The 11,736-nt window shown below is 36.6% G+C and overlaps 1 protein-coding gene across 1 annotated transcript in view; it reads left to right on the top strand.

Annotated features, from left to right (window-relative positions):
* SMC2 (structural maintenance of chromosomes 2) overlaps positions 1-10,268 on the top strand; it is a 61,333-nt gene extending 51,065 nt beyond the window's left edge. The window contains exons 22-25 of the mRNA XM_035016183.1: positions 1,804-1,920; positions 4,920-5,080; positions 8,649-8,796; positions 9,811-10,268. Of these exons, the coding sequence (XP_034872074.1) occupies positions 1,804-1,920; positions 4,920-5,080; positions 8,649-8,796; positions 9,811-9,969 (585 nt within the window). The 3' untranslated portion in view covers positions 9,970-10,268. The remainder of the gene's footprint in view (positions 1-1,803; positions 1,921-4,919; positions 5,081-8,648; positions 8,797-9,810) is intronic.
* The last annotated feature ends 1,468 nt before the right edge of the window (positions 10,269-11,736 follow it).

The following is an 11,736-nucleotide window of genomic DNA, read 5'->3' as shown; positions in this document are numbered from 1 at the left end:
GGGGTTTTTTGTAACTGTTATTGACATTAGTGTCTACAAAGAATATAATGTTAGATACCAAGTAGGCTAATAACGCTCATGTTGTGATCTATCTATAAAATGTTCCTGGTTTTTATTTCTCCATTAAAGCTTCGCAATATATGCCATATTTGTGGAGGAGAAATCTTTGGTCTGAATTTGAACTGCATATTGTGAAACTTATTCACTTGTTTGCTTTTATTAGATAATGAAAACTGGTCTAATATTTTTTAAAAGAATTCTCCAACTCCCATTTCCTTACCAGAAGGAAAGGCTCTGTCGTTCAGTAAGATGGCCTTTTGTTTTGTTCTATTTTGTGTTCGTCCAAATAAGAAACTACATGGAATTATGCAAGGAATAAGAGAAAATTGCAGAGAGGAGTTTTAGGAGCTTGGCCATCAAGCAGAGAGACAGCAAGGAAGCGAGCGGGACTGGCTAGAACTTTTCAGGGAGGATTTGAAGCCTCCTTTGAAGCTTTGAGGAGAAATGAGCTAAGAGAATTTTTAGAAAGTGCTGCTGCTTCTCATGGTGTAATTATCCCTCTGCAGCCTCCCTCAAATTTTTTTCAGTGAGTTTCTACATTAACCAGGAAAAGACCAATCTGGGAAGATGTGCTGTTAGAGCTGAAACTTGAGGCACCAATTATGTCAGATACAGAGAAAGAGCATTCTGGGAAGAGAGAACAATGCAGGGGCTAGAAGGCTATAATGAGCTTATTATGTTCAAGGAACTGAAAAGAAGACCATATGGCTGGAGCCTGGGGAGGAGTGGGATGCCAAAAAGTCAGATAAGTAAGAGCCAAATTATGTAGGACTCATACATCATGATGAGGAATTGAACTTTTGTGTCACTGCTAAAACTGACCTTAAGAAGAAAGCATGTCATCAAAAGGAATGAGATCTTGCCATTTGCAACGACGTGGATGGAACTGGAGGGTATTATGTTGAGTGAAATAAGTCAAACAGAGAAAGACATGTATCATGATCTCACTGATTCGAGGAATTCTTAATCGCAGGAAACAAACTGAGGGTTGCTGGAGCGGGGGGTGGGGTGGGAGGGATGGGTTGGCTGGGTGATGGACACTGGGGAGGGTATGTGCTCTGGTAAGCGCTGTGAATTGTGCAAGACTGTTGAATCTCAGATCTGTACCTCTGAAACAAATAATGCAATATATGTTAAGAAAAAAAAAAAAAGAGGAAGGTAGCAGGAGGGGAAGAATGAAGCGGGGGAAATCGGAGGGGTAGACGAACCATGAGAGACGATGGACTCTGATAAACAAACGGGGTTCTAGAGGGGAGGGGGGTGGGAGGATGGGTTAGCCTGGTGGTGGGTATTGAGGAGGGCACGTTCTGCATGGAGCACTGGGTGTTATGCACAAACAATCATGGAACACTACATCTAAAACTAATGATGTAATGTATGGGGATTAACATAAGAATAAAAAATAAATAAAAAAAAAAAGAAAGCATGCTAGGGCTACTTTTGAGTTTACATACGACACATTTTCTTTTTTGCCTTGGCTGTTAGAAAGATCTGGTGTATTAGTGGAATCAAAATACTTCAGGAGCTTGTCCTATAAATTCTCAATAGCAACTAAATTTTACCTATAGGTGATTTATTTACTTTCATGATTTGGTTTACATTATAACTCTTAACGCAGTATATCTTTGTTACACAGAAGTGTACATATTATATATAAAAATTAAACCTCTAATCCTGACTGAATTCTAGAATATAAAGAAAATTTTATATTTTTCCAATTAAGTATGCTTTTTATCTTACTAGTATAATGACTTGATGAAGAAGAAGAGAATTGTAGAAAATGACAAATCCAAAATCCTTGCAACTATAGAAGACCTTGACCAGAAGAAAAACCAAGCCCTAAATATTGCTTGGCAAAAGGTATTTGAACCAAAAATATTATCATTTATTCTATATGAGGAAAGGATGAAGAATGGTCAGTAGTACACTGAGATGAATTTAAAATGGATGATTTGCACACACTCATGCTTTAATTAAAACCTTCTAGACTTGACTGCTACCGATTTGCAAAGGTAAATTTGTGTCCTTCCATCATACTCTCATAGTCTACTTCTCTGGTTCCTAAGTTATATTAAATTTCTAACTTTCTAGATTTCTTTATTTTTCATTCTTAACCTTGTTTCCACGTCTGTGTTACTTTCAAAGGAGATACCATTTGTCTGAAACCTTAGATTCTGTCCGATTTCTGCCATACCCCACTGCTGGGAAGCTGGAAGCAGTCTCAGTTTCGCACTGGGGAAGCTCTGCTTGTTGGAAAGCAAGGACCCCTTTGGTTCTAACTTCCTTGGTTTCTCTGGCCCAGGCTCAAAGAAGTCAAATATTCCTTCGCAGAACATTACTCTAACAAGATTGGCATATTCCTTACCACTTACAAGTTATTAACTGCATTTCAGAATTCATAATTATGCATTCTGTAGGTTTTTAGCAAAGCATTTTATACGTAAATTAACAATTCCATAACTGATAGTTAGCCATCCATATTTTATAGATGAAGAAATCAAAGCCTAGAAAGTTGAAATAGCCTAAGATCATATAGCCAAAGGTGGAAAAACTGGAATTCTCTTTTTCTAGATTAGAACCAAAGTTAAAATTGCCTTTAGTTGCTAACTGCTGTCGCCCTTGTTGCCCTTAAAAGGGCAGTAAGCAAGGAAGTTTAGAATTCTTTCACTGGACTGTCATTCAGCAAAATCCTAAGTGCCTTTTTTGTTTTATCTTATGACAACTTTGGCAGATTTCAAGATTCTTTACTATTATTTCTACTTCCCTGACTGCATGTATTTGTCTCCTGTAGGATAATTCCTTAGCCTCTTATGTGGAAGTTTTCCTGTATCTGTCCTAGCAAAAGACTCTCAGCCAAAAGATTCCAAACATAGTTACCGTGCTGTTTGGTACTTCAACAGTCCCATGCCTCTGGGATTTAATTGGGCACCTCGCCTCTTTTTTTGCTTTTTAATTCTCTAATTATTCATAATTCTGAAAAATTCATTTTCAGTAATGGCAGCATAATTATCCCTTTTAGTCACCTTGTTTTTACTACTCTATAACTTATTTTCAGTGTTCCATCTCTCTGTGGTGTTTGTTTTAAAATACATGCAAAAAGTTGGTCCCATTATTCTTGTATAAATGTGGACTTAACACTGGATCTGAGAGGTTTTGTCTCTTGTTTTCCCCATGAGTCCTGGACTTAGTGCAAGTACAGATTTATCCTTTAAATTGATGTTCCCCCAATTTCCAAGGTTCTCTCAAAGCAGGTAAATTTATTGAATACTTACTATATGTGAAGTACCATTCTCATATTAATTTTCTCATTTAATCCTCACAATAACCTATTGAGGTAGTAGTGTTATTATTAGCATTATATATTTCCTTCTGGCTTCTAGCACACTTCATTCAGAAAGCCAGAGTATTTTCGGCATTGGCTATGTTTATTTTTCTGTTTCCTTCTTAACGTATTGGATTTTCAGAATTTGATTGCATTTCACCTTTATATCTGTCCATGAATGTAGTGCATTTCCTATCTTGAATAGGGCTGTATTCTTCTCTGCCCATTAACTGATAAGTTTCTCTTTTACCCTTTGGAGGAATTTCCACATGGTATCCATGGTCATGTTAAGGGTTTAGTAGTAGTCTACTGTTTTAATCCTCTGTTTAGTGCTTTTCTCTTGCCTGGCCAAAAAATTAAAGAAAAGAAAAAGAACCAAAGGTGTTTATAAATGCTGCTATCTTTATCATTCCCAAAAAAGACAGTGGTCCTCTCCATTGTGATGAACCTCACCTAGCTCTAGAAATCTATCCCAGATAAAACTAAAACCTATTAACTCTGTGTAGAATATTACTCAGCATGTAATGCAGTTGCTCTTAAAACTGTATTCCTTAATACATCTATATTCAGTAGCACTGCTTGATTGTATCTGGATCTCATTAGTACCAATATTCATGCACTTGAATTTGGGGATTTCTTTGGAGAACATGACTGTCAGATCCTCATGGATTTGTGCCTGTGAATGTACACACTCAAATTTGATGAACTCTAAGATTATTAGTTGTGTATTTGAAAATTCTCAAATCATTGATCAAGTGTGTATGCACAGAAATTACCCAATCACAATTCAAATATTGACTTAAATCTCTAGGTAAATCTGTGGCTTAATGGGGATAAACCAGACAGCTTCTTTAGCCTTTTTCTGTTGGGGTCCAGTCCTGCTCCTGTCTTTTGACAACTTCTTTGGCTGAGAAGAAGCCTACAGAAAAGGACCATTCAACACCTTGAACAGATCTGGCGGTTTGATTTCATGCCTCTTTTTTTCCTAGACTTCACCTTGATCTTAGGCTTTTTAAGGTTGGCTGATAACCACTGGCCTATCAAAACAGTCAGAAAACAAGTTTTATAAGAGAACATTTTATGCCAAAAGAGAGTTTTCCTTTTCTGCCTCTCCCAACTGCAACTTCAGTTTCCTATATTATACAGTTGTGTGTCTCTGAAGATTCCTGTAATATAGCTTACAAAAGTATCAGAATTCCAGGATAGAGTTAGAAGTATAGCCTGTAGTTCCCCTTGGAAGTTAGAGCAGAGCCCAGTAAATTTTTTCTGTAAAGGGGCAGGTAATAAATATTTCTGGCTTTGTGAGCCATATAGTCTCTGTTGCAATTACTAGACTACTGTTTTAGTGCTAACAGCCATAGACAGTATATAAATGAATGGGCATGGCCAGATTTGTCACATGGGCCATAATATGTCAAAACCTGAGTTAGTAACAGACAACAAAATGCATCTGCTAGATTGAATATATACATACCAACATTTGATTATTCTTGGAAAGCTTTCTATATTATTTTAATCTTTTTTTTTTTAAATCCAGGTGAACAAGGACTTTGGGTCTATTTTTTCTACTCTCTTGCCTGGTGCTAATGCTATGCTTGCACCACCAGAGGGGCAAACTGTATTGGATGGTTTGGAGTTCAAGGTTGCTTTAGGAAATACTTGGAAAGAAAACCTAACAGAACTTAGTGGTGGTCAGAGGTAAGCAATCCCTTTGCAGTATTATAATTTCTCATTCCTCTTATTGTATTATAATCCATCATGATCTCACAGCTAAGCAAAACAAAATTGAAAATTGGTAGGTAATCTTTACATGTAGAATTTAAGGAGCTTTATATGTAAGACTGCAGATTTTTTAAAAAAACATTTGATTAAAATAATAGGCAACAGGGGCGCCTGGATGCTTGGTTGAGCATCCAACACCTGATTTCGGCTCAGGTCATGATATCAGGGTCATGGGATTGAGCCTCACATTGGGCTCCACACTCAGTTGGGAGTCTGCTTGGGATTCTCTCCCTCTCCGCCCGCTTGCATGTGCATGCTCTCTCTCAAATAAATAAATAAACCTTTAAGATAGTAGGCAACAAAGGAGAAATAAGGGTAAGCGATTAGAAAACTAGATAAAATATATGAAAAACAACTGTTTTCAGACTTTGGGAAATGAATAGGCCAAGAATATGATACCTGAGAACAATGAAACAAAACTGCTGAGCTCAGTGTTCACCCCAGCTTTCTCCATAGGAGAATTTCTGGTTTGCAGGTGCAGGGAGGGGAATCCATATGAAGCCTAGTAGTCTCACTAAGTTAAAGAAACAGATTAGAATTTTGGGAGGCCCCTGCTTAGCATTCAGTCTGTACTGTTCCCAAAGTGAAAGCTACTCTACACACACAGCAGAGTTCATCACATACCCTGAAGAGAGCAAGCTGATCCTCATGTAACTTGAGACTCTAACATAACACAGTGTCTGGCATCTGATAAAAAGCACTGGACAGAAATCAAGAAAATGTGACTTATAGCCTAGAGAAAAATTATTCGATGGAAACAGACCCAGAAGTGGCAGGTGATAAAAATAGGAGACAAGGAAGTTATAGAATTATGTTAGTTATTTCCAAGAATTACAGGGGAAAAAGAACCTAGTGGAATTTCTGGAGATAAAAAAATATGCCTGAAAGGAAAAGTTCACCACATGACATTAACAGATTAGACAGTGTAAAAGAAACATGAATGACTTTGAAGGCACAGCAAATAGAAACTATTAAAGCTAAACTAAGAAACACAAAACTATAAAAACAGAGCTTCAGTGACTATCAAGCCATCTAACATACGTGTATTTGGAGTTCCAAGAAGAAAGGAAGAGGCAAAACAGAAAAATACTTGAAATAATGGCCCCAGATTTTCCCAATTTGATGAGTTCTATAAACCCACAATCTTCATTTCTGTGAACGCTCGGTAGGATAAACACATCCCCTGCCCCCCCCCACATACATACAATAACATAGCAAAGCATGTTATATGAAATTGTGATTTTTATATGCCAATGATTAGAAAAATCTTAAAGCAGCAAGGGACAAAGAGAAAAATGACTTCGGGCTTATTGTCAAAACTGTACAAGCCAGAAGTCTGGAACAACATCTAGAAAGTGCTAAAAGAAAAACATGTCAACCAAGAATTCTATGTCTAATTGAAATATTCTTTAAATTGAAGTCAATATAAATATTTTTTTCAGAAAAGCAAAAGCTGGAGGAGTTTGATCCCAGCAGAACTGTACAAGTTAAAGGAAGTTTTCAGGTGAAAGGAAAAGGATTTACCAGAAGGAAACTTGGATCTACATAAAGGAGTGAATTCAGATAATCAGCATACTAAGGAGAAACTTAAGAGGTCATGTGGCCTCCCTCCTTACCTGCTGCAGAGAACCAAATAATTAAAACCTACTAAGAGAAAATCGTGAATATTCACATTAATTAAAGATGGTTATTATTTATTTTTCCCTTTCAGGATGTGCAATCCTAGTCCTTAAATTGTTCTCATGTGCCATATGATGCCATCATGTTACTCTTACATATGTAGAAAATACTAAGACCTGTTCATTTTCCTTGTGAAATCCTTTGTCATTTTTATAATTAGAATAGTGGTCCCTTGATTTATTTCATTGTAAGATTCCTAAATATTTTAACAGTATAAGACACATTCTGGTGACTGTTAAAATTGAATTCCACAGTTCAGATCCCAATATCTAACTTTTTTTGCCAAAGTCCTAGAAAATATTTTGAGGAAAACCTAAAATTTAGTATGCTTATTTTCTTATTGGACCTGAAAATTATTTCCATAATTAAGATACAAAATTATTTTTAGATATATACCATTATTTTAGATGTATATCCAGCACAGTAGTTTTAACTCTTGGTGAGATATTTTTTTTCTGAAAAATTAAGTTGGAAGAAAGCTCAGTGCCATAAGCATTTGGCACAGAGAAGGCCAATGAAAAATAATTTTAGGTTGCTTGTATGACCTCAGCTCCCCTCTATTGAGGTAGAGTCAGTCTCACTGTTTTTTGCACTGTTTCATACATTTCCCTTGCTAGATATTTTGGTTTCACCTTAAAAAAAAAAAAAGCCTTTTTTAAATAAAACGTTTAAGAAAAAAATACAAGAATTATTAGGATTCTGAACAAAACCAGCTACAGTTACAGGGAATGGTTAGCTAGAAGAGAACTGAAAAAGACCTATAGAATCTGAGATGCCTAACTACAAATTTTAAATAAGGTGTATTATTAGGGTTCTCCGGAGAAACAAAACCAGCAGGGCGTGTATGTGTATGAAGAGGTTGTTTTTTAATAAGGAATTGGCTCGTCTTATTGTGGAGACTGAGAAGTCCCACAATTTGTTGTCTGCAAGCTAGAAATCCAGGAGGGCCAGTGGTGTAATTCAGTCTGGGTGTGAAGGCCTGAGAACCAGGAACACTGAGGCAGAATATCCATGTCCCAGCTCAAGTAATGAGGCAGGAAAAAACAGATTCTTTCCTCTACCTTTCTTAGTATTGAGTCCTTCAGCAGACTGTGATGTCCACCCACATTGGAGAGGACAAACTGCTTTACTGAGTCTTCCAATTCAAAGGCAAATTTCACCCAGAAATACCCTCACAGACATACCCAGAAATAAAGTTCAGCCAAATATTTGAGTACTCCGTAATCCAAGCAAGTTGACACACAAAATTAACCATCACATAATAATTGTTTGAACTTCTGACACTGGGAAGTCATGGGCTATAATCTATACAACTTACTCTTAAATGGTGCCAATAAGAATGTGTGTGTAGGTACTCATAGATGCATGCATAGTAAAAGTTTGAAAGAGGGCACCTAAACCAGTTACAGTATCACCAAGCACTAGCGGTTGTCAACCAGTGAGTCTATGGCCCTCACTCGCCTGCTACCTAGGCATCTAACAGCAATTGGGGAAGGAAAGAGAATACTTAACATGATCTTTCCTTAAGAGTAAGTGCCAATTATCCTGATTCTTTGATTGGAAAGAATATAAACCTGTAAAATAAAACTCCATTGAAGAGAAAAAAGGAAAAGCTAAAATAAGAGAACCATTTTAATACAGCAAAAATGTTGAAGTTTGAAACTTAAGATTCTTTATTTCTATGGTGATCTTTCAGTTAAATCTGCACTATTCCATAATAAGAGGATAGCAGATTTGCTTCCGTGTTTGGGTAAAGAGTGGTAAAATCAACTTTTGATAACTTCTCTTTTGGTCTTTTTTGCAGGTCGTTAGTAGCTTTGTCATTAATATTATCCATGCTCCTCTTCAAACCTGCTCCAATTTATATCCTGGATGAGGTAGATGCAGCCTTGGACCTTTCTCACACCCAGAATATTGGACAGATGCTGCGTACTCATTTCACACATTCTCAGGTAAGAACCAGAAAAGACGTCTCCGGGATAGTTTTAGTTATTTGTTCTTCTGAAACTGTTCTTTAGTAATGGCCAATATGAAGATATTTAGGATTGAGAAATATTATTGTGTATCTCTTTAAATATATAGTGAAGATTTACATATACTTACATTCAAATGGATATAGGAGGAAAAAAGGTTTGGTTTCCTATTAAAGAAAGAGCCAGGCATTACCATTGTTGGTTGTACCCTGAGGGAGAATCTTAAGTTTCCCATAATTTGGAATTAATTTAACATTATTTTTTTCTCTAGCTAGCTGCCAGAGAATACACACCCAAAGCAAGACTGTTTTAGGAAATCAGAAAATCATGTGGTACTTGATGGGGGCACTCGTCATTTTTCCTGGGTAGGAAATAGAGAAAAGCCCTTTAAGAACAGTTTGTTTTTTATCGAACTGTTGCTGCAGGAACTGGGGCTGCCACACGTGGTTATATTGATAATGCACCGTACAACTCCGGGGGGCTTCACTTATCGTAGTTATCACAGACTATTATTATGGTAGTCTTTTTAGCAGGTAACAGTGAAGTGGTACCCTTTCTTAATTCTGTAGATGTTCCATCTGACCTAGTGGTAGTGCGTGTAGGAACTAGTAGCCTTCTTTGATACTCTTAAAATATCAGAGAGAAGGCTATTTCAGCGGGGCATTTAGAGCTAGCAGCAAAACAGTGATGCCAGCTAGCTGCAGAGGACAGCAACAAGCAGTAGGAATTAGTAAACCTGGGTGATGACGCACTCCAGGTAAAATTAAGAGACTCCTAAAACCAAATTTAGAAAGCTAGAATTCATCTAGGTGCCCAATATTAGAACTATTTGTTACTTGCATTTGAGGATGGTGCCTTTGCTTTGAGCCAAGCTTTGAAAGAAGTAACAAAATCAGCATATCTCCACACAGTTCTTAACCCCAGAATAAAAACAGGAGTGCATTTCTTCAGATTACAAGAAGTATCTTTTATGTTTTCTTTTTTTCCCTTAAGTTCATTGTGGTGTCACTGAAGGAGGGTATGTTCAACAATGCAAATGTCCTTTTCAAAACCAAGTTTGTGGATGGTGTTTCTACAGTAGCCAGATTTACTCAGTGTCAAAATGGAAAGATTCCAAAGGAAACCACATCCAAGGCAAAAGGACCCAAATGACCACATCTGGAAGTTAAAAGTACAAATTTACTCCTTCACCTTGACCTGTTTTTTAAACAAAGAACTTTGGCTTTACTTATTTATGTAAAAATGTAATGTTTTGTTACTTAACCCGTATCTTCTCTTCCTTTATGTAATCACTTATAAATGAGTATAGATTCCTCTCTTCTTAATTAGTGTAACTGTGGTCCAATTACTGTGATTGTGATTTTATGCATGTCCTCAAACGTTTTCTTACACAATTCTTTTATATATATATATTGGGGAGCCTGAGATACATGGTTGGTGGGTAAATTCTGTTTGCAAAATTAAAAAATCAAAGAAACATGAAATTAAATTATAGGATAAATATAGCTGATAGTCAGCTTTTAATTAGTTTAATTCCTAAGGTAATATTAGTGTGTTTTCTGTTGTTAAGAAAGTCATTTAGGTAAGGAAGACTTATAAAGCAAGTATCTGGACCAACAATGGGAACACAAAGGATGCTGTTAGGCATGCAGGAGCTGTTTGTGGTTAGTTCTGTGAAGATACAATGCCAGAGCCCTGATGTAGACTCAGTGATGTTTGGATATCATGTTTCTATATGCTTAGTAATTGGTCTGTGCAATCTTAAGTTTTTCAAAAGTCTTCACCGGTTTTTAATAGAAGTCTGGGAGAAGGTCTGTTGCATGCTGCCCTCCACGTTTATCTGAAGTCTCCTGTTTTCAGAGATTTTTGTCTGGCTTTTCATAGTCCAATCAGTACAGTCTATTGGTGAATGAGAATGTATTTATTTTCCTTCATTCTTATACATTTATAAAAAGATCCATCTATTTTACCAAAAGAACTCAAAATTTGTTGATTATTATATTTCTTAATGTCTTCTGCTTTCCAGTTCAAAAGGTTGAATTTCCTTTAAGAACTCAAAAGAAGCACTACCACCCACCATAAGATTACTATATGTAGGTCCTGTTATCTCTAGGTACATTGCCAGAGCAGTGTCTCCAAACTTTGAATCTTGAAAGCCCTCATATGATCTAATCCCATCTTGAGTATGTTATTTTGGCCCCACATCCCTTCTTGATACTTGAGTCTTATTAGTTCCTTTATGTTATCCTTCCTCTATATATGCTTATAGTTCTTGGCCTTGGCTTTAACATTTCTCATCCTTCCTTCTCATGTCAGATAACACATCGGAAAGGATTGAATCTGGAGTTAGTTCTTGTCCATTGTGGGAGGAGAGGGAGACAAAGCTGTAAATGCTGAAGTACAGGAGGTCTAATACCACATATGAGACAGACAGGAGTTTATTTCCTCTCAAATGCATTGCAAATTGTTTGCCAGTCAGTTCACACTTGCAGCAAGGTCACATACCTGTTGACCACAACCCAGTCAGCACTGGCTATTAGTTTTATTACTTCTGATTTGCTAGTTATAAAATGGTACTTCATTGCTGTTTTAACTAGCACTTTCTCAATAACTTGTGAGGTTGAATATTTTGCCATACGAACCAGTTTTCTTTACTGCATATTTTCTGTGTTTGCTTCCCTAATTTGTGTCATATATAATCTTGCTCTTGGATGAAAATCCTCAAACATTAAATTTTTGTTGAGTCATGTTGTTCATATTCTTTGACTAGAAGAAGACATGAAGGGGAAATGAGGACATTTATTTCACAGATCTGCAATAATAGGAGTAACTGACATTTACTGAGCTCTTTTCTACATCAGATGCTATTCTCATTTGCACATGTTCTCACATTTGAGGTAAGTACTGTTGATCAGCATT

The sequence above is a fragment of the Mirounga leonina genome, unplaced genomic scaffold, assembly GCF_011800145.1.
Source record: "Mirounga leonina isolate KUSES-001 unplaced genomic scaffold, KU_Mleo_1.0 Mir_170, whole genome shotgun sequence".
Taxonomy (NCBI): Eukaryota; Metazoa; Chordata; class Mammalia; order Carnivora; family Phocidae; genus Mirounga; species Mirounga leonina.
Note: the sequence above shows the minus strand (reverse complement) of the source record. Positions and strands in the feature narration are given on the sequence as shown.